The 23,788-nt window shown below is 38.7% G+C and overlaps 1 protein-coding gene across 1 annotated transcript in view; it reads right to left on the bottom strand.

Moving 5' to 3' along the window:
• LOC149718685 (uncharacterized) overlaps positions 1–19,686 on the bottom strand; it is a 30,109-nt gene extending 10,423 nt beyond the window's left edge. The window contains exons 1-6 of the mRNA XM_089851134.1: positions 19,504–19,686; positions 19,399–19,438; positions 19,237–19,313; positions 17,850–17,925; positions 17,614–17,778; positions 17,384–17,552 (exon numbers count right to left, since the gene is read on the bottom strand). Coding sequence (XP_089707260.1) covers positions 17,384–17,552; positions 17,614–17,778; positions 17,850–17,925; positions 19,237–19,313; positions 19,399–19,438; positions 19,504–19,541 — 565 coding nt within the window. The 5' untranslated portion in view covers positions 19,542–19,686. The remainder of the gene's footprint in view (positions 1–17,383; positions 17,553–17,613; positions 17,779–17,849; positions 17,926–19,236; positions 19,314–19,398; positions 19,439–19,503) is intronic.
• Positions 19,687–23,788: the final 4,102 nt, after the last annotated feature.

The raw sequence follows: 23,788 nt of genomic DNA, 5'->3' as shown, positions 1-23,788 counted from the left end.
TTGAAGATGAGGAACTTTGCGTCGATGTACTTGGGTTGGGCGTAGTTAAAACCGCCGCTGCGGCTGACGCGATTGCAGTTTGTTTGTTTAAATCTATAGCTTGGCGACCTCTAGCTTGGGTTACTATTAAATCGTCAATGTAATCGAGCGATTGCTGATGGTCTTTTTCGAGTTCATCTGCTGCGGTGAACAGCGGTTCCATAGCCTCATTGATATTTACAAGTACAAGTTCCTTACTTTGTAGAACATCCAGATATGCTTGTACAGCGGCGAAATCTGGATCTTTTTTCTTTAGTTCGACTTCCAAATTGTTTTTGGCGCGTGTTGCCGATTGTTTCGTCGCAGTCCGTTTAGCTTTGAGTCGTGTAAGCTGATCCATCGCGAAAGTCTTTGTACTGCGCGTCACTAATTAATTCCCGGGTTTCGGCACCAAAATGTTACCTCCCTTGTGGGGGTTTTACTGAATATCTAAAGGTCTCATGTAGCTGGTTCGTAATCAGTAGCCGCGTAGTTGTTATAAGCGAATAAACAGACTTATTTTGATGAAACGAAATAAAAACTTATTTATTGATAAACGGAAATAATTAAATAAAACACTTTACTAAGTTATAAACGCCAAAGGGAGGTTAAACTGATTTTTAACATATTGCGGTGATAGCGAGCGTTTTAGGGTTAGCGAACGTATTGCGGTGGTAGCGAGGGTTTTAGGGTTAGCGAACGTATTGCGGTGGTAGCGAGGGTTTTAGGGTTAGCGTTCGGCTAAAGCGAGGGGCCGAAGGGGTTACTAACGAAAAATCAGACTAGGGGGTCCGAAAGCGAAGCGTGTATCCTTAGCGAGATACCAAAAACGAGTGACTCTTTTTTTCTCCTCGAGTCCTAGCTCTCTCCTTTTTTCAGGGTGGTCTAAAGGGCTTAGGTAGAAAGGGGCATAGGTAAGCTTACAGTGCAGTTTCGGGGGGTGTTTGGTGACGTCTTTCTACACGTTTCAGTGACGTCTTGGGTTTTTTGGGCTCTTTGGCGTAAACAACGTAGTCTTACAAATTTTTGAGTACAGAGAAAATGAAATTGGCAGAAGGCCATAACTAAAGGTGGCAGAAGGCCATAACTAAAAGTTTAAACCAAAAAAAAGGTTCATAATGTGAAGTTGCGATTTCACAACCTCAAGCGTTATATTCTTTCGAACACTACGGAATGGAAATTCTTTTGTTCATTTCGGTAATGGTTGGAAATGAAATAACGTTTCTTAATTGGGAATGGGAATGGTTCGTATTTGGAAACGACGGATCGGTAACTAATGGGGAAGTTGATGAAATCTATGAGTGGAATCAGAAGGGGATAATAGAAGAGAAGTATTATACACTTCTGGTGGAATTGGTAAACAAAAATATGAACAAAAATGGTATGGAAATGTAACGTTTGAACTGAAATGCAGCTCTCTACGGACTTGGCGCCAAAAATATTTCTGAGAGGGTTGTTTTTCACGAGCGGAGTGACGTCAGGTAGTATTGTCCAATCAAAATGTTCCCACTATTATCGTTTCCTCTTGCCACTAGTCTCTACCAAAAAAAATGTATAGGAGGAGGGGGTAGAAGAAGGCTTGGCGGGAGAGTTCCAAAAGTGGTCTTTTTTTCACGTTTACGTAAAATCTTAAATTTTGGATTTGTATCAGTTTTCGGTTAATGTTAGCTCTCGATTTTTAATATATTGCTCGTATTCCTATGACTAAATTAACTTAGATAATATTTTGCATAAAATTCTATGATCATAACTAAAACGGCAAAAAAAGTTTTTTCGTTGCTTAAAAAAAACCAAAAAACTACGGGGTCCCTAACCCGAATTAATAAAAAAAACTGTCTTTGCAGACAAAGATGTGAAAAAGTAAGAGATAAGTTTATAAATTAATTGCCTGAAGTAACAGATACTCAAATTTTCACTTTTGAAGACTTGATTATAAAACATAAATATTTGAACAAAATTCTTATCTTAGTTTTTTCACCAAAATTTCATTTGCCGAAAATATTTTACTATGAAATAGTTGCATCATTTTAAAAATATTATGCATATGCATTTTACTTTCTCTTTAAAATTTCCAGTTAGGTTTGAATATTCTGATCTATTAAAAAATAAAATGTAAAGAAAATCGTTGATAGCTTATCAAATACAAGTTGGGAAAACCAAAATATTACCTCTCCGTGTCGAGAAGATTATATAACCTTAAGTATCCAATGAAAACGTCGACCTTTTTGCCCTCATCCTTTCCCGCGCTTTGCGCTTCCGCATTTCATCCTTACTCTCAACATTATCTTCCTTCATTTTACATACAAAAATCAAATACTCACAAAAAGAAGTGGCAAAAACCTGCTGGCTCTTTACAACCACCTAATTTGACTTAATATCCAATTTCCAACAACAATAATATACCGGTAGTTTAATTGACAACCTACTAGCATCGAAATTCTCATTAAGAATGGCTCCCGCGGATAAAAAAGGGCAATTTTCAACTAGGTGGACGTTATCTCATTAGATTTGAAAAATATCATCATGCCTAACCGTTTGGATTTTTTTAAAGCAATCTTAGCACCAAAAAATATTCTTTGATACAAAATAAATGTTTTATATTCTTATTAAGACTATAACAAGAGGATAAACAAGACGGCCCAAGGGCTCGTAATAGTAGCCATATCGTACGAGTGAATAGCCCCTCTATACCCTACCCTAATGAGTGAATAGCGCTATCTTTTTCAATGCTTAAATGATTTACCGTGCATAAAATCAGAGTGAATAGCCCCTCGATTCCCTACTCTAAACAGTGATTAAATTATAACCGTATAAATTTACTTATGCTGTAATTCTAATATTCCGGCGAATCGAAGAACAGATAGTTTTTAGTGATAATCCCCTCGATGAGTTTACAACATAGACTTATGCCGATGCACACTTATCGCATCTTATAAATTTCTAACAAGGACTTATGCCCAGAAACTTTTGAAAGAGAAAGTTTAGTTATAGTGATTACGCAATTTAGTGATTATCCCCTCGAATTACCTTTAGCAATGCTAAAATGATCAAACGCATAACGCTCTTTTAACACTATGTTAGCTCTATCTAAACCCACATTTGAATTAACCGCCAAAACGTTCCAGTCAAACATAACATAAATGACGATAGCTACCGAACGAGAATGAAACGGGGAAAATCGTTATCTATTTAATTAGCACATACATAAAAAGAAAATAAATATAAAAACCCCAAACATACAAATTCATAAGTATCCGACCCCACAGATAAAAATTCAAAAGTTTCCGACCCCACAGATTAAGAGGTACCCCACCCCACACCATCCCGACATTTTAGAGATAAGAATAAATAATAAAAAACTCGGGGTTTCTATCGAGTCTCTATAGCTCAATGGTAGAATGTCCGTCTTCTGCGTGAGGGACCCGGGTTCGAATCCCGGCTGCGATCTCAAAAAAATTTTAATTAAAATTAAATCTCTAACCGAGCCCAGTAACCCCTATCGGTGGGTTGTGGTAATATAAAGTTCCTTTTAAGCTAAAATCTGACGATAACGAAGCGACAACCCCGGCCACTACTACTACTACGACGACTCGGGTCAAACTAAGAGCCTATCGTATACTACGATATGGCTAAAAAGGTCTGTCCTCTCGTAATTTTTTAAGCTTTTATCATGATTACTCTATACAACAGTAACAAGGAGTATAAACCCATTAGTGGAAGCAGTATTTTTTTTCCGAAACAATCTCGCTTATGTTTATCCTCTCTAAACTTCGCTAAAACGTATTACTCCTACGTAAAATATTAATAGACAGGCAAGGATTCATACCATTAAAGGAGCGCAATATTATCCATATTTTCATTTCATATACAGAGAAAAGAAATTATTTTGTTTCTGAGAGGAGCTTCCCATTTTTGTTGTTGTTTTGAAAAATATATCGCAATGCACGGGCCTTGATAGATATAGGAGGCAATGAATGAAATATATCATAATGCACGTGCCTTGATAGATATAGGAGGCAATGAATGAAATATATCATAATGCACGTGCCTTGATAGATATAGGAGGCAATGAATGAAATATATCACAATGCACGGGCCTTGATAGATATAGGAGGCAATGAAGGAAATATATCGCATGCACGGGCCTTGGTAGATATAGGAGGCAATGATAATCTCTCTCTTTGCACGAGAGGTTTATCTTTAATATTTAAATAAATATAATTATTTTTAATTATTTTAATCTTCAATAATTAACATTAATAATAGTTAAATCGTTTAAAATAAAGTTATACCTATTATCTTCTCAAACTTTGCTAATATTGACGTTTAAAGTGAAGGGTACCCCTCTTGCCCGCTTTCTTCAAATTTTGGGGTTTATATATATTTTAAATCTAATGAGATACGCCCACCTAGTTGAAATAGACCTTTTAAATTTATCTACCAGTAAATATTTGTGTTTGGAAGTTGGATGAGTCAAATTAAGTGGTTGTAATGTGTGGGGTGGCGTAGCGGTTAGCGCTTTCGCCTCGCAGCAAGAGGATCCCGGGATCGATCCCGGACTGTGGCACCGGGTGAAAATCTGGGAACAAATCCTTCTGCGTAGAGTTTGCAAGTTCTCTCCCCGCTTGTTAAAAGGAGTTTTCCCCCGCGGTCTAACCCGGTTTCTCCTTTCCATCAAAACTTGCAGAGGTTAACGGTAATAGTTAGTATAGGGCGCTGTAGGTTAGCTGTGGCATAGGGGCTAGTCACCACCCCTCTATGCATTGTAAAGGGACCCACCTGTAAACAACCCACAGGCTTAGTGTAGATATCCCTTCATAGTCAAAAGCTTAGATTATTATTATTAAAAAGCCAGCAGGTTTTTGCCACTTCTTTTTGTGAGTATTTGATTTTTGTATGTAAAATGAAGGAAGATAATGTTGAGAGTAAGGATGAAATGCGGAAGCGCAAAGCGCGGGAAAGGATGAGGGCAAAAAGGTCGACGTTTTCATTGGATACTTAAGGTTATATAATCTTCTCGACACGGAGAGGTAAAATTTTGGTTTTCCCAACTTGTTTTCTAGAACTATTATTATGAGCAAAATACTTGTTTAAATAATGTTGAAAAATATTTTCGGCAAATGAAATTTTGGTGAAAAAAACTGTGATAAGAATTTTTTAATATTAAATGTTTTATGATCATGGGTCGACATGGGTAATCTAGTTTTATTACCTTTCATGGGTAATCTATTTTACCTATCATCGGTAATCCATTTTAATTACCTTTCATCGGTATTCTAGTTTAATTACCTTTCATCGGTAATCTAGTTTAATTACCATTCATCGATAATCTAGTTTAATTACCATTCATCGGCAAACTAGTTTCATTACCATTCATCGGTAATCTAGTTTAATTACCATTCATCGGCAAACAAGTTTCATTACCATTCATCGGTAATCCAGTTTAATTATCATTCATCGGTAAACTAGTTTAATTACCATTCATCGGTAATCCAGTTTAATTACCATTCATCGGTAAACTAGTTTAATTACCATTCATCGGTAATCCAGTTTAATTACCATTCATCGGTGATCTAGTTTAATTATCTTTCATCGGTGATCTAGTTTAATTATCTTTCATCGGTAATCTAGTTTAATTATCTTTCATCGGTAATCTAGTTTAATTATCTTTCATCGGTAATCTAGTTTAATTATCTTTCATCGGTAATCTAGTTTAATTACTTTCATCGGTAATCTAGTTTAATTATCTTTCATCGGTAATCTAGTTTAATTATCTTTCATCGGTAATCTAGTTTAATTATCTTTCATCGGTAATCTAGTTTAATTATCTTTCATCGGTAATCTAGTTTAATTATCTTTCATCGGTAATCTAGTTTAATTATCTTTCATCGGTAATCTAGTTTAATTATCTTTCATCGGTAATCTAGTTTAATTATCTTTCATCGGTAATCTAGTTTAATTATCTTTCATCGGTAATCTAGTTTAATTATCTTTCATCGGTAATCTAGTTTAATTACTACCGCTCTCTTAGAATATCCACGCTAACTTCTGTGCAGCGTTGTCACTTTTTACAACCTCTCAGACACACACCCTCTGTTATTATGGGCTCCCTTCTGTTCTAGTCAGGTAGCAGTTGTAAGTATTAGGACATTACTTGGGAAAGTTTGCCAAGTTTTATTTTCCAAGTGGAATAGATTAAACACATGTTAAAATAAATATTTAGCTTATCATATAAAAATTCTGAGGCCAAGGTCAATTAGATTTAATAATTTAAATAAAGGAAAAATTTTAAATATGTTGTCGACATTATGTGTACATTAGGCAAATAATAGTATCTGATATAGAAGTTCTAACAAACACTGCATGTTAGCAAAATTTTTCCTTCACTAATAAGTTATTGATTGCGGTATAATTTGAATGAATTTACCCGAATAATTACTACGATTGAAATAATTTTTTGTTAATATCCTCGACGTAGGAAATACTAGAGAGGAAAATATTTTATAATTGATATTATTTTCAAAATGCGCCGATAGTTAAAAGATGGCACTCTCTTATGTTTCACAAGAGGCGAGGGGGAAACCACTTGTGAAATCAGGTGTACAAAATTTTTGAAATCACGATTGAAGTCCATAAATTATTTTTGAAGTCTCTATAAATCGCAAAATTTGGTTGAAATCTCGGAAGTCTTAGGAAGTCAATAGAGAATCCCTTGAAGTCATGCGAAGTCCCTTGGAAATCGCTTGAAGTCATGCGAAGTCTCTTGGAAATCTCTCGAAGTCTCTCGGAAGTCTCTTGGAAATCTCTTGAAGTCATACGAAGTCCTCTTGAAGTCATACGAAGTCCCCTTGAAATCTTTCGAAGCTGATGAAGTCTCTTGGAAATCTCTTGAAGTCATACGAAGTCCCTTGGAAATCGCTTGAAGTCATGCGAAGTCTCTTGGAAATCTCTCGAAGTCTCTCGGAAGTCTCAAGGAAATCCGTTAAAAATGTCATGAAGTCTATTGAAATTCCGTTTCAAATCTATTCAAGCCTCATGAAGTTCCTTGCATATGAATTTTTTTCTCTCATTTAGTTTCTTAAAGATTGGGTCAATAGGTTTGGATTGGAGCAATATTCCACCTGATAGGCAAAATACATACACCAGTGATAAGCGAAATTTTAAGGTTCTTTTGCACTTTACTTCTAATGTTTACGGTCAAGCTACACAGCTTATGTTAGTCAAAGAATACGATAGTATTGTTTAAGGTTTGCGGGGTTTTTTTTGAAAAATCGTAGCTGGAAATTTCCTCTTCTACAACTATTATTTTCAAGAGTCTTGGTCCGTTTTGGAGTAACGCCTCCTCTACAGAGGTCACTCAATTTTCAGCCGTTTTTGGGGGTGCAATGCAACCAGACCCTCGTGCCAGACACTTTCCCCCAGTATTTTTTGCCTTTTTGGACTTATTGTCGGCGGCTAATCATACCGTTTTCAAAAATATTCGTAAACGATATATTTTTATTTGTGACTAAGTTTTATGGGTAAATACATAAAGAAGGATTAGTTAATTGAAAAATATAACAAATCGTCACTATCGAGTGACTTATCTAGTCTGGAGAAATGGCGATTGCGCTCAGAATCATAAGATCATGGATAAAGAAAGCGCATGAGGAAATTTGTTTTCATGTTGTAGGATAGTTTGAAAACAAATTTCCTCTCGTGCATTCTTTATCCACGGCTTAACTATAAATCACGTGTCAAGTCACGTAAAAAATCACGGCGTGATGACGATTTCAAGTATAGCAAGACCAAGAAGTTATATCTAGTATCTCAGAGAGAAGGTATAAATTCGCCAGATTTCCAGCTTTATCTCCAGTCCAAACGTAGGTCCGGAGTCAATCCCCGTCTCTAAATTACAACCAGCATCTCATTGGTTCTTGAAAACGCACGTCAGCGCGACGACGCGAGTGACGAAAATTACAGTCATAATTTCCGACTGAGGAGAGGCGAAATAGCCCGGCGCCTCCTTTTACGTCCCCCCTTGTATTTTGAAAGGGGGACTGGGACTAAGGCGCGCGAATACAAAGGCATCTTATACCTTCTCTCTGAGATACTGATATAACTTCTTGGCAAGACCAAATACTTTATATAATCACCTATTGGCTTAATAAACTATTATTTAACTAAATTGGGAACCTTAATTTCGAAACGTGTAAGAAAATAATAAAAAGTCAGAGAATACGACATAAAAGCTGCCTATTTAAAAATTGCGCCATCTAGTTCTCTAAGCCATGAATCCGAGTATGAATCAGACGATAATCACCTGAAAAACACAGCCCACGCACTCACGAACGTGATCGAGTTAGCTATGCCATAAAAAAATCTTTCCGTAAATGGCGACCGATCACGTGATCATATTTTTCCCGGCGCAGAATTCTTGCGAGTGAGACATAAGCGGCGATCAAAAGGACCAAAACTATTCGGGCTTGTATCTGCGCCATATAATTCGGCATTGATATTTGCTTTCGGTTGCTCTGCACCGTAGTACTTAATTGCAAAGTACATAGATACTTTTCAATTATTGCAATTTAATGAAGTCTTGAGAAAAAATAGAAATCGGCTTTAGTCTATAAATTCTGTTGAAGTCACTAGAAGTCTTCACATATTATATTGAAGTCACTTGAAGTCTTTAAATTATGTTGAAGTCACTTGAAATCTTTACAAACTATATTGAAGTCTATAAATTATGTTGAAGTCATATTGAAGTCTATAAATTATACTGAAGTCACTTGAAGTCTTTATAAATTATATTGAAATCTCTTGAAGTCTTTATAAATTATATTGAAGTCTCTTGAAGTCTTTATAAATTATATTGAAGTCTCTTGAAGTCTTTATAAATTTTATTGAAGTCATTTGAAATCAAATACAGTTAGTGAAGTCTTTGAAGTCAAATGAAGTCTATGATAGTTCAATTGAAGTCATTTGAAATCTGAAATCAGGTGTACAAAATTTTCTTAGTGGTTTCCCCCTCGACAAGAGGAGAGTAACTTTTTAGTTTCAGTTTTGGTTTCGTCATCCCATGTTTTCGGGCACGTGAGTTCGCTTAAGCACTAGTTTGAGCATTTCACTATACTCAGAATTTTTTAAATCGTTGCCTTCAGTGATATTTCAAAATTAGTTTTAGTAAAATGGAATTTTCGAGAGGGAAAGTGTGTTTAATTTGCAACAAAGAAGGCGTTGGTCAAATTTCTAAAGTTACTGACGAATCTCTAGTCACAATTAAGAACTATTCATCTCGATGGCATTCTTTGGGGAAAAATGTGGAGTCATTCGATCGCATTCAGTCTACATCTTTCTCCGAAATCGTGGCGGTGTTATACCATGGCAAGTGCTACAAGGCATTTTGTAACAAAGCAAACTTACAATACCACGAGCAGCAACAAGCAAATGCCACGGAAACAACAGCTATAACCAAAAAAAGAGGAAGACCAAGCTATAGTGAACAACAACAACAAACTTCAACGTCTAATGTGTCAATTTGTGAAACTCAAAAACGCGTTCGAACTCCATTTAATGAAAATCTGTGCATTTTTTGTCAAGTATTAAGTAACGCGGAAACGCTTAAAGTTAGTTCTGACGATATGGGGAAAAAATTCCTTTTAATTAACAATTTCAGTCAAAGCGAAACTGTTCGTGCAAGATTATCATTTTTGTTTGAAGATAAAGACGCTTTCGCCCAAAATATGCGATATCACCGCGACTGTCTTCGTGGCGAAACAAGAAATGTAGAATTAAGTACAAACGCTGGAGAAATAATTCCCGACATGCAAGTTGAAAGAGCCATTTGTAACTTGAAATTAATTAACATTGTTAGACACGCATTGTCACCAACTGAAACCTGTCCCAAACCCCATGTCGATATGAACTCTCTTGATCTTAAGTACAAATCATTACTGGATGAGAAAGGAGTTCCGTACGATCCCGAAAACCATTTCAAGCGTCATATCAAGTCTCTCTTGCAAATAAACATAGAAGATATCGAGTTTATAAAAAGAGGGCCAAAACCCGAAATTGTTCTTTATTCCAACACTAAAAACCTAATATTAGAAGAATATTATAAGGAATGTACCGAAAACGATATTGCATGTATCATGAAAGCACCTAAAATAATCAGACGAGAAATAACTGAAATGAAAGAGTGGAAATTCAACGGATCCTTCGCAGACTTTGAAACTCCAATCAAACTTCAACAACTCATGGAATGGATCGTAGTTGGTGTTAAAAATACGCTTGTTGGCAAACGAAGTGAAGAAGCATTCACATCTTCTAAAATATTGGCTCAACACGTTGTCTCATGCTTCAAATCTAAACGGCAAGTTGAATATCAATCATTATCAAACACTGCAGGATTTCAAAAGAAACAAGAAACTCCATTATCGGTCGGAACCGCATTAATGCTTTACCAGCGGAATAGATCAAAACAAGATTTGGAAATGTTTCACGATTTAAATCTGTCAGTGACTTACGAAAACGTCCAAAGAATAACAAGAAACCTGAATGATTTAATTATCACTGAGACGAAATTGGGGAACAGTGGCATGTTTGTTATGAATCCGATCTAAATAGTTTTTTATGAATGTAACTCTTAAGCTTGTTAATCAATAGTTTTTTATGTATGTAACTCTTAAGCTTTGTTAATGTAATAATAGTTTTTTGGCCTATTCTATACTATTTAAACTAATACTCCCTAAAGAATCGGGGTCTTGTTCCGTGGGTCACGATCGGTGATAGTTGTTTGTTTGTTCTTTTATTAATAAAGTCATTTTATTACATAATGAGTTGTCGAGGTAAAAGTTCTTAACGTTTTGAGTAACCGACAAACTCAACAGTGGCGACGGAGGCGAGATATCGGCCTTGGGCGTGAACTCTACATTACCTTCTTCTAGTAATGTCTACTCTGGAAGACCTCTTGAGCGTACTTATCAAGCAGAATGCGGAATCGGGGAAGCGTCACGACGAGCTACTTGATACTCTGCTTCCTCGCACTACGGGCTTGCAGGATAAGGATTCTGTGGTCAGCCCACCGCGTTTCAATGCCATCGACGTTCCTCTTTTCAGTCCGGAGGACGATGGTTCCAATTTGGATCAATGGCTTAAGCGGTTCCAGTACTCTTTGGATGTCAATGCCCCGACTATGGATGACGAAACTAAAGTCAAGTGTCTCCTTGCCAAGCTGTCGATGGAAGCATTCAATGAGTATGACAAGTTCTGCTCTCCCAAGGAACCGACAGATTTCGACCTCGACCAAACAATTACACACCTGCGCAAGCTCTTCGGTAAAACGCATACGCTATTCATCGAACGGTTTAACACCATGCGTATTCAACGAAGCTTGGACGAAGACTACGCGCGCTATTTCAACCGCGTCAAGTATCAGCTTAAACGTTTTAATTTCGGCGACCTCACGGAAGAACAGTTTGGGATTCTGATTGCTCTCTCTGGGTTATCTCGACCTGAGGACGAAACTATCCGGACACGGATTCTGCAACGCTTAAACACAGAAGCCTCCGTGGCGCTAGAATCAGTTATCGAGGATATCTTAACTGTGGTAGCCACCAAATCCGAGCAGACCGTGTTTCAAGACCGCACGGCCCGACTTAATGTTGTCCAGTCTACCACTAAGCGTCCAAAGGGGAAGCCATCTCGAAGCCGTGCGCGGTCTCGTGCTCCACGGTCCGGCTCACCGACCAGCTCCGCAAGCGGAAGTGGATCTCTCAAACCACCACCCTCTCCTTGCTATCGATGCGGGGAATTGCATTGGATCCGGGACTGCCCCTATACACATAACGTCTGTCACAAGTGTGCCAAGGAGGGCCACTTGGAAAGTCAATGCGAGAAGTGGCGGATACATAAACAATTCCCCAGGAGGTCCCGCAGACGGGTCAATTGCCTCGCGGTTCCAACGTTACGCCTCAACTCCGTTCAGGGGTCAAGACTAATCACGGGGAAGATCTTAGTCAATGGAGTGCCTGTCGAATTCCTAATGGATAGCGGTGCAGAAGCTAATATCATTGATGAAACGACTTACGAAGCTATAGGAAGGCCGTCACTGCAACCCTGCGAGGATGTTGGCCTTTTCTTTGATGGAACTACTGCTTCCTTCCTTGGAAAGGGTCTGGCGACGTTTCAACTGGGTCCCATCAAAGCCAAACAGTCGTTCTTTCTGGCCAAGAACGGGGCCTTAAAACTTCTAGGCGTAGGAACACTGGACGTGTTCGGGCTCCTTGATCAACTACGACGACCGTTCCAGTCTCTGAGCCCTTGCATGCTACAGCGGCAGGAAGATGACCTCACGTCCCTGCGGAACGATTTCCCGGATGTCTTCGCAGATGGCTTAGGCCGCTGTACGACAGTAAAAGCCAGTCTAGAGGTCATTGAGGGGGCAGTGCCTGTTTTCTGTCGGGCCAGGCCAGTCCCATACGCTTCACGGGAGGTGGTAGATGCCGAAATAGACCGATTACTTACTCTGGGCGTTATTACACCTGTCGATCACACCGAATGGGCAGCGCCAATTCTGGTAATACGGAAGGCGAATGGGAAGACACGACTCTGCGTTGACTACTCCACGGGGTTGAACGAAGCTCTTCGACCAAACCATCATCCACTCCCATTACCGGAAGATATTTTCTCCACTCTCAATGGCGGTCAAGTATTTTCCCAACTCGACCTATCGGATGCGTATCTCCAAGTCGAGCTGGACGATCCGTCAAAACGTCTATGCGGAATCTCTACCCACCGCGGAATGTTCCAGTTTCAAAGGTTATCCTTTGGAATTAAGACAGCTCCAGCTATCTTCCAAAAGATTATGGACAACATGCTCGCCGGGCTACCCTTTGCTGCGGGTTATTTGGATGACATCATTGTGGCAAGCAAGAACGTCAAGGATCATAGAGATCATTTGCGGCAGGTTCTTTCACGGATTCAAAGTTTTGGTTTCCGTTTGCGCCTGGAGAAATGCTCTTTGTTCAAGCCTTCAATTAAGTATCTGGGCATGATAATCGACAAAACGGGAAGAAGACCAGATCCAGCTAAGATCGACGCTCTCACTCATATGCCAGAACCTACCGACGTTCCTGGGCTTCGCGCATATCTGGGCATGATCAATTACTATCAGGCCTTCGTAAGCAACATGCGTCAAATACGGGCGCCACTGGACGCGTTGTTGCAGAAGTCTCAACCATGGCACTGGTCCCCACGTTGCCAAAAGGCGTTTGATGATCTGAAAGGGATCTTACAGTCTGATCTGCTTCTCACGCATTATGATCCAACCCTGGACATCATCGTAGCCGCCGATGCGTCTGAACAAGGAATTGGGGCTGTTCTGCTTCACGTCTTCCCGGATGGGACCGAGAAAGCCGTAACCCATGCCTCACGGTCGTTACTACCAGCCGAACGTAATTATGGGCAAATCGAGAAGGAAGGCTTAGCACTGGTTTTCGCCGTCAAGAAATTTCACAAAATGCTTTACGGCCGGCATTTTACCTTACTTACGGATCACAAACCTTTGGTTTCTATCTTTGGCAGCAAGAAGGGAGTACCTATACACTCTGCTAATCGACTTCAGCGCTGGGCTGTTATCCTCCTTGCGTATGATTTTCGCATTGAGTACCGCGGAACGACTATCTTCGGTCAGGCGGATGCGTTGTCTCACTTGATATCATCTCAGAAGTCGACAGAAGACGAGGTCATTATCGCCCACATTCAAGTTGACTCTGATATGCGGGCAACTATTCGGCACCTCCCGTTGACATATAAGGACATCCAGGCCGCCACTAGAGCTGATGATCTCCTGCAACGGGTCATGCACTTTACAAAAACCCGCTGGCCAGATTCTCGATCCTTGGGGTTCGGCAAAGGCAACGACGAGCTTCAACAATTCTTTCGTCGACGTAATCAATTGGCCTTACAAGAGGATTGTCTTCTATTTGACGATCGTATTGTCGTCCCGAAGCTGCTCCAACGAAAAGTTTTGGAACTTCTCCATAACGGACACCCTGGCATTAATCGTATGAAGTCCTTAGCTCGACGCTACGCGTACTGGCCATTCATGGATCAGCAAGCTGAAGAATTGGTCCGTTCCTGTGCCAAATGCGCTCTAGCAGCCAAACTACCGACCAAAACCTTCCTCAAGTCTTGGCCTAAAGCGTCACGTCCGTGGGAGAGGATCCACATAGACTATGCAGGACCACATCATGGGGACTATTTCCTACTGGTCGTGGATGCCTATTCTAAATTTCCGGAAATCTTCCTAACGAGGTCTACAACTACAGACGCTACGACAAAGATTCTAAGAGGCCTTGTCGCTCGTTATGGACTTCCAGACACTCTCGTTAGTGATAATGGTCCACAATTTACCTCAGAAGCCTTTGCTACGTTCTGCGCAAGTCACGGCATTCAGCATGTCTTTTCGCCACCGTATCATCCACAGTCAAATGGCCAAGTGGAACGATTTGTGGATACGTTTAAACGGGCACTACTGAAGCTTGAAGGCCAAGGCAAGGTTCAAGAGCTGTTGGAAGTTTTCCTTACGACGTACCGGACTACGCCAAATGACCGTATTCAAGGTCAGACTCCTGCGGAACTATTCCTTGGACGCAAACTCAGAACGTCCTTGGACCTTCTTCGTCCACCGGCCAAGCACGTCGCTGTCCGTGACATGGAAATGGAGCGCCAGTTTAACCGACGACATGGGGCACGTCTTCGCCGTTTTAATGCTGGTGATCTGGTCTGGGCAAGGAACGCCTTAGTACCCACTTGGACTGCCGGTCGGGTAACAAAATCCCGAGGGCTCGTGTATACAGTTCAACTCCAGGATGGAGTTTCTCGTGCCTTTCATGCAAATCATCTTCAGCATAGGGCTGAGGCAGAAGAAAGCAGCGACCCTTATTCTATTATCATGGATTCGTTCCAATTAACACCATGTACGGAACCGTTGGAAGTCACGGAAAACCCGGAACGTCATGTTCAATTTAATTTGCCGCACGACGCGGTCGACGAGGATCCGGACACCATCCCGCGCCGGTCGGGCCGCGAAGTTCGCAAGCCATCGCGTCTTCAAGTCAATCCGAGCCAGCGATGCTATACCTCATCTCGCGCTTCGCTTCCTCGAGAAAGGGAGATGTTATGAATCCGATCTAAATAGTTTTTTATGAATGTAACTCTTAAGCTTGTTAATCAATAGTTTTTTATGTATGTAACTCTTAAGCTTTGTTAATGTAATAATAGTTTTTTGGCCTATTCTATACTATTTAAACTAATACTCCCTAAAGAATCGGGGTCTTGTTCCGTGGGTCACGATCGGTGATAGTTGTTTGTTTGTTCTTTTATTAATAAAGTCATTTTATTACATAATGAGTTGTCGAGGTAAAAGTTCTTAACGTTTTGAGTAACCGACAAACTCAACAATGTTAATACCACCCTTTGTTAAAAAAGGAATCAGAGCAGTCTTTGCTATTGACAATATATACTTTGGAAGTGATGCTGGATCCTTTCACGGGGCCGATCTATTAATTGCCCAAAAACTAAGTGATTCCAGCCAAGAACCAGTTCTTGGGAAGAAAATTTCTTTCCTTCCCTTGGAACAAAGGAAAAACATGCCTAATTTAATGAAGATTAATTATTTGAAATGCTCAAAACCAGTCAATCCCAACATTTGTCATAAAGCACCGGTCCGGTATGCTTCGGTAGCAATGGCGACGATGGCAATATTGAGGCAAACATGGAACCGCCCCTTGACTGAAGTTCTTAATATTGAAAAGATGAAGCAAGGGCGACACACTTTGGAAGAAGCCGACCAACAAATAATACTTCACGCTATAGATGTCGCGAGAAAATATCCGCACCCGGAACTGGTTGTTTATTCTTTAGACACCGATATTTTAGTCTTTCTGACTGGTTTCTACAGTCAAATACCTTCGAACACAAGGATGAACCGAAACAAAGATAGTTTCAAAATAAGCGATTTGTACCATCGACTGGGACCAAAACGCGCTTTAGCTTTAATTGGCTGGTATGTTTTCAAAGGCTGCGTTAGTACCGGATGCTTCGCAACCAAGGGTGTCAAGTCAAATTTTAAAGCATTTCTCGAAAGTGACAGCGACATATTAGACGCGTTTTCACTCTTTGGAACCACAGACCAGATTTCAGGAAACGTAATGAAGCAAATGGAAAGATACGATTGCCTCCTATACAAGAGTAGTGCTGTTAACTGCCCGAAATCTCTAAAACAACTACGATGGGAAATGTTTGCAAAATCTGGAAAAGAAGGGAGACAACTTCCACCCACTTTAGCTACATTAGTTCCCCACACGAAGAGAGCATATTTACAAACAATAGTTTTGAAACAATCCGTAGAGCCATTACCAACGTTTCCGTCACCGGTTGAATATGGATGGGAAGAATTAGACGGAACGTTTGTGCCGCAGAAATGCACTTTGCCTCCAGCACCGGAAGCCCTGTTATCACTGCGGAAATGCTCTTGCAAAAAAAACTGTATAACTAGGGCGTGCGGTTGTGTTAAAAATGTTCTGCCTTGCAAGGACCTTTGTGGTTGTGGAGAAACATGTCTTAATAGAAAAGAACTAGATTTTATAGAAGATGAAGAAACTTCAACTGTTTTGTCATCCTTCAATTACAACTAATACTGTTAAAACGACTGTTTCCACTTGCATATTAAACAATCATGTAATCAGTGTAATTTCTTCCCTGTGTGAAGGAATTTGAATCAAAATAATTACTATTACAGTTAAATATAATTAAATATAATTAAATATAATTAAATATAATTAAATATAATTAAAATAATTATTATTACAGTTAAATATCTTCAAAATCATACAGATTGCATTTCCTGGTAATTAACTTAAATAATTTAATTGAAATCATTAAGTCAATATATAGGAAAAATGTTGCTAAAAGGTAGTGTTTATTAGAACAAGCTATTAGTCGCTAATGGTCTGCCTAATGTAACATAATGTCGGCAACATATTTTTAAATTTTTCCTTCAATTAAATTAATAAATCTAATTGACCTTAGTCTCAGAATTTTTATATGACAAGCTAAATATTCTTTTTTAAACAAATTTAAGTTATTCCACTTGAAAAATCAAACTTGGCAAATTTTCCCAAGTAAAATACAACTGCTACCTGACTGTCTGAATTAAGCACTGAAGATGGTTTAGCGGAAAGCTTGATTTTTGTACTCCAAGTGAGATGGGGAAGATGAGATAAAGGGAACACAATCCCAATAAGAATTGAATCAATCGTACGAAACTGGCTAGAGCATAAATGAATTATTTTCAAATATTAGGGAGTACTTAAATCCTTACGTTCGGCGCACAAGAGGGACGCGTTCTCCCAGACATTTTCCAGCGTTTCTCGGGCCAATTTCTTGACGGCTTTTCTGGTGGGCAACGATTTGTATTTGTTGGTTAGTATCGAGTGAATGACGAGCAAAACTGACAGAAGAACCAAGGTTGACACCATTGAAATCTCCACCTAATAGAACCAACAATATATTTAAATGACTTGGGCGTAGCTTGCTAATGAGCATTCCTACTTCGGGGTCCATATTTAAGAAGGACCAGGAAGTGGGCGTGACTGTCAGTTGGGGTTGGGACACGATAATTGTTTTAACCGTTCGATAGGGCGGAGACGGAGTGAAATGGTCCAGCCGACCTTCGAAAAATGAGCCTTGCATGTTAAACATGATAACATGCGCGTTCTAAATTCAATGTAAATGTTAATTTTTTATGCAATGTATTTTGGAACTTTCAAAATTTTAAAATCCCTTACGTTGAAGAAATAAGATTCTCCGGAAATGTAATGACGAAATTCAATGTACGTAACTATATGCTCTCTGAAATTCACCCTAAAATCATAGGGGGGAAAAATACTTGTGTTCAACAAGATTTTATCATAATTTTGTAGTCCGTAAGTTGAGTTTTTGATCACATTCGAAAAAACAGCCATTCTCTAGTAAATCACTATTTGGTAGTTTTAAGGGGTGCGAAATCGGCTCAGGTTCGAATACCAATTGAATAGTAGATGTCCATTGAAAAGTTAATTCGTTTATAGCTTCGTAAACGTTAAATCAAGTCATAGAGTGAGTGAGTGACACGATTAACTAAACTTTTACAGAAATATCTGATTGATTAAAATTAAATTTAATTACTATTTCACTTTGATTAATATCAGAAGTAAATGAACCGAAGTTACTGGAGTCCCATTGCTTCTTCGTTAAACACAAGTTACTTATAATCCCCCTTATTTAACCCCCATTCCTGCACCCCATTCTCAAGCGCCGTTATTCTAAAAACGCCACCAAACGGTCGCTGTGTGGAAACGGAAGTCGGTTGTCGGAAATTTGTATATTTTAAAATGGCGGATTCCTTCGGAGAAGATTTATTCTTTATCGATGAAGAATTGGAATAAGATATGGTTTTGTCGTTCAAAAATGTTAGCACCCAGTGCAATTTTTACTTAGAAGCGAAAGTTCAACAAAAAAAAATTGGTAATGTGTCATATAGAAACAAATAGAGTCGAATCTCGCCAAAAAATCAAAGTTCAAGATAAGCCTTTGCATAGCCACCGTTGCCACACAATGTTTCTTAAGAGATTTATCTTTGACTAAAAAAACGGTGAAATCTAATTCTAATAATGACGATTCCGAGGGAAATTCATCTAAGCACAATGCCGGATTACCTTTATAACCAATAGGGAAAGACATTTGCAAAGTATACAGTTCCGAAACGGCAAGTAATCAACAGGTACTAGGCCTAAGCCTTGGACGTCAAGATCAATTTGATCAAGCAGACGACTTTTTCAAAACAACTGAAATACCGGAACAAAGACTATATAGTCGGGCTTAAATGGCACAGTCACTTATAGTCTTTGGTCCCAGAATCCTCTGCAATAAATCTGCGAAGGACGAGGGGGGGGATGAAAGGTTCTGCTTTTTTAAAGCCCCGCGTTATGTCAAATGTGTTGGACAGTTTTTAGAGTCTTAAGTAACTTCGGTTCATTTACTTCTGTTAATATATATTCGACTTTAATGGAGTCTTCCATTTTTCGCACACCCATTTGGTTTAACTAGCCATGCAACGAAGATAATTGCACCAAGGCAATTCTTTTTCGCTCGTTCCAAATAACAATTGAATCAAACTCAAAAAATGAAATTTACTTCACGTTGAAGATTCGTTCTAAATATTCCACCACGAACATGAACTGTTCTTTATGGGTTTTCGAATGCAAATATTCCTGACAGGAAATGAAAGTGTAATTGTCGATGGGAAAGCGATTTAGTTTTCGTTTTAACAACGCCACAGACTGATGATAAACTCACCTTTATTGTCATAACGTTTATGGAACTTCCATTGGCATACCTACAATAAATTACTAATTTTAGACTCGACATCCACTATATCACAATTTGAAAATGCAATTTTACCTGTTTTTGAAAAATTGGGCAATCCCATTCATCGCCATTATGGGATCAACTTAAATTCTATCGAGTACAATTCGAAACTTTCAAAGGTTGCAAAGAGTTGCTGATAGATTTTCCATTGCTTATAAATAACAACGGAAAACATACTAGTTAATAGTGTCAGAAGATTGTAATCTCCACCGAAGTTCAAATCATAAGCCTCTCCCTGATTGGCCTTTACGGTTAAGTTTTCTGTAGCTGCGATCGCATCGCGCTAGCAGAGAATTTTCGATTCTTCTCTGCCGTAAATAAATAACAATGTAAACAAGTTGGAAAAACCAAAATATTACCTCTCCGAGTCAAGAGGACTGCTACTACTACAAACAAGATATAGAATTATTTCTCTTTTTTTGAAGTAAAAATTTACGAATTATTAAAGTAGTATTCCAAGCATAGCAAATATACAGTAAAGCAGACGGCATTTTACATCCAATAAAGATATGTCTTGGACACATGGAAATGAGTCAATGGAAAAAAACAGGAAATGAAGTGTATAACTGTAGGAGAGACATAACCTAACCTTTGTGTCCAATTGTCTACGCCTCAACTGTTAACCCTACTTTCACAAATGGTTTGCAGTATAAACACTATTGTCTCGTTTCACCTCAACGATATTCAGGCTGCGTTCAGTAACACTCATAAGGAAAAACATCGATGTTTGGGAAAATAAAATCGGCCTTCTTTGACGTCATGATGACGTTGCAGTTGTTGAACGGCACAATTTGGCATAATCGATGCTTTTCTAAATGGCAACGATATTATGATAACGTTATGGCAGAGGCTTAAATAATAAAATCGAACTAAGATATTTTACTTCAAGTTATCAATTAAATCAAAACGCCCACCTCTTAAATTTTGTCATAATCCATTTTTTTACCGAAATTATATACTACTTTTTAGTATTATTATCAAGAAGGAATTTACTATAAGAAGGCCTAAAAAGCGTCCGGTGCGCGCGTGATAGTCGACAATCCCCCCTCATGAGTGGAGGGAGGGTGGAAACGGAGGCTGGACTTAATATTTTATCTTATGTTTTCCACCATCTATCTCTTTTACCTTCTCGTTAAGCCTTGGTTTGGCTTTTGGAACTCACGAAATCATAAGTATAGTACACTTGATTCGATTATAAACAATTATAGAACGAACGATTTTCACGTAGAGACACGTATTCAAAATCCATTAAGTTAGGTTCAAAACCTTTAACTAACTTGTTAATGGCAATTAAAAACCATTCCCTAACCGTTTCAGCACCGCTGGCAGCCTCCATTTTCTGTTGCTCGAGGTTTTTTTTCTCTATTCAAAATACGTCAATCGCGTCTGTATGACCTATCCCCACGGGAACCAATAGGAAAGCGCAGAGCAATGACGGACATGAAAGGGGTGGGGCTTACTTGTCCACTAACACCGGCGTAAGAGTAGAAGCGTAAAATTTAGGGACTTAGACATTCTTATAGTAAATTAATTCTTGTTATTATCTGTTATAAGGATAATATTTGCCCCTTAAAGATGACTTTTCTACTACACAGTGGCTAAGCTTGGTAAAGGCTAGCTAAGCCAAAGGCAGGAACCAATGGAACCTAGTGCATTAGGTCTGATTGGTGCCTGCAAAATTCGTGTTCAGAAGGTTAGCCAGCATGCTAGGGGTGGTGATGGAGCCGCCTGTTACTTTAAAATTGGTGGAGATTGGGATGTAGTTCTCTCCATTTTTTTTCTTTTTTTTTGTCGCGGCGCAAAATTTACGTCATGAATCCGATGCTCATCAAAAAACAACCCTCCTCTCACAGGTGATTTTCTGATGGGCATCCGATGAGCATCATGACGTCACGCCCAAAGACGCGAAAAACCGTTCAGCAAGACATCAATGTCATCTTTTAGTCATCGATGTTTTCGATGCCGGTTACTGAACGCAACCTTAGTTTGCCAACATCAGTGTTAACGTTAGATATCATCAAACCTAACTTTTGGTTGGACGCAAAGAAAGTCAATGCGCACCATAACAAGAATGAAAAATCCGAAGCTACAACCCTATTACGATTAGCCCTTTCACTGATCTAATTGCCACCATGATGGTTTGTTTTATTTTAAAATCTAAACCTTATTATTTCAACGTGTATTTAAATTTCGGCTCACTCTCAACCGTTAATGTCTCTTCATTAAAGACACGAAAATCAAAACCCATAGTTTACTTCACCTCAGGTCTCAATTATTCACTTTTTGGTTCACTTAGCCTATTACGGATAATACACCCATTTTAATATTAAAAAATATCCTTGGAAAATCAAACTGAAACAGAGCTTTAAAGCTACAAAACTACTAAAGGCAAAAATTTTCCACATATTAACTTTATATTATGGAAAAAGGGAATATTAAAGTTCTGTTGGATTTCTTTACACATCAACACAAACTACTAACGCAGCGCACTAGTGTAACAACAGGCGGACACACACAGACAAACACATAGACTGCTCTTTCTCTATAAATTTAGAGTTAAGAAACAAGAATATCTTAAATACTAAAATAAATATAATTAATATTGTAAATTTTCTTCGTCAGTTATTCACCTTATTGACCGTTACATCATTTAAAAAAGAGTAATTACACATTCTTGAGAGACTTGACTAATATTGACGTTTAAAATGAAGGATACGCCTGTTGCTTCGCCTTACCCACATCGGTAGTATATAAAGGTATAAAATCTTAGCAATGGTTAAGAACAGCGCAATTGCGTGAACTTTTGGTGGAAGCCCCACCATTGGGAGGCTAGACGTAAGTACAGACTGATGTCCATGTGGGATGGACAAAAGACCAGAAGATGGTGGTGTTTAGAAGCGAGTAAGTACAAACTGGTGTTGATGTGGGATGGACAAAAGACCAGAAGATGGTGGTGTTTAGAAGCCAGTAAGTACAAACTGGTGTTCATGTGGGATGGACAAAAGACCGGGTGATGGTGGTGTATAGAAGCCAATAACTACAGTCTGGTGTTCATGTGGGATGGACGAATGACCAGAAAATGGTGGTGTTAGACAGACACGTGGAATACAATTTTCCAAATTTCCCATCCGGAAATTGAGAACACATTTCCCCTGATTTGCCAACAGCGAACGTGGTCCCCTGGGGTGTAATATCAGACAGACAGACAGCTAGATACATACACACAGACAGACAGACACGTAAAGTAAGAACCTCTTCGTGTTATACGTCAAGAGTTTCAATAGCTAAAAGGGACGCTATCTTTTTTCGCGAGAGCCAGTCAGAGAGCAAGTGAGACAGGGGGAAAAAGAGAAAGAGGCATGTGAATGTTTTTTAAATTCGAACTTACATGGGATAATTTTAGGTAAGGAAAAAATTTTCAACCTCATGTGTACTAAAAGAAGGGAGATTTCAAAAGTTTCTGTACCGTCAGTCACTGTGTGTTGCTTTTAGTAACTCCCGTAAAATTAACTCCTAATAGTGTTTGCTTCGGAGCGACGTTTTGGGATCCGATTGTCCAAACTCAATCATCAATAAATTATGCGTGTAATATTTTTAGTCTCATTTTAATTATTTTTATTGAGATGCTAGAAATGTTGTTTAACAGTAAAAGAAAAGAAAGGCCACACTGTGTTTAAATTTACATCTAATGAAACCAATTATCGACCTATTTCTGTGTGTAAAAATCGGTGAATTAAACTCTAAACAATAAATCGGTAGATTAACCTCAAAACAATAAATCGGTAGATTAACCTCGAAACGTTAAATCGGTAAATTAACCTCAAAACGCTAAATCGGTAAGTTAACCTCGAAACGCTAAATCGGTAATTAACCCTACGTTAAATCGGTAAATTAACCTCAAAACGCTAAATCAGTAAATTAACCTCAAAACGCTAAATCAGTAAATTAACCGCAAAACGCTGCATCGGTAAATTAACCTCAAAACGCTAAATCAGTAAATTAACCTCAAAACGCTAAATCGGTAAATTAACCTCAAAACGCTAAATCGGTAAATTAACCTCAAAACGCTGAATCGGTAAATTAACCTCAAAACGTTAAATCGGTAAATTAACCTAAAAGCGCTGTATCGGTAAATTAACCTCAAAACGCTAAATCAGTAAATTAACCTCAAAACGCTAAATCAGTAAATTAACCTCAAAACGTTAAATCGGTAAATTAACCTCACCTTAAATCGGTAAATTAACCTCAAAACGTTAAATCGGTAAATTAACCTCAAAACTTTAAATCGGTAAATTAACCTCAAAACGTTAAATAGGAT

This window comes from Phalangium opilio, unplaced genomic scaffold (assembly GCF_054372755.1).
Source record: "Phalangium opilio isolate 3A_F unplaced genomic scaffold, DU_Popi_V2 ptg000002l_1, whole genome shotgun sequence".
NCBI classification, from domain to species: domain Eukaryota; kingdom Metazoa; phylum Arthropoda; class Arachnida; order Opiliones; family Phalangiidae; genus Phalangium; species Phalangium opilio.
This window is presented reverse-complemented; position numbering and strand designations above follow the sequence as displayed.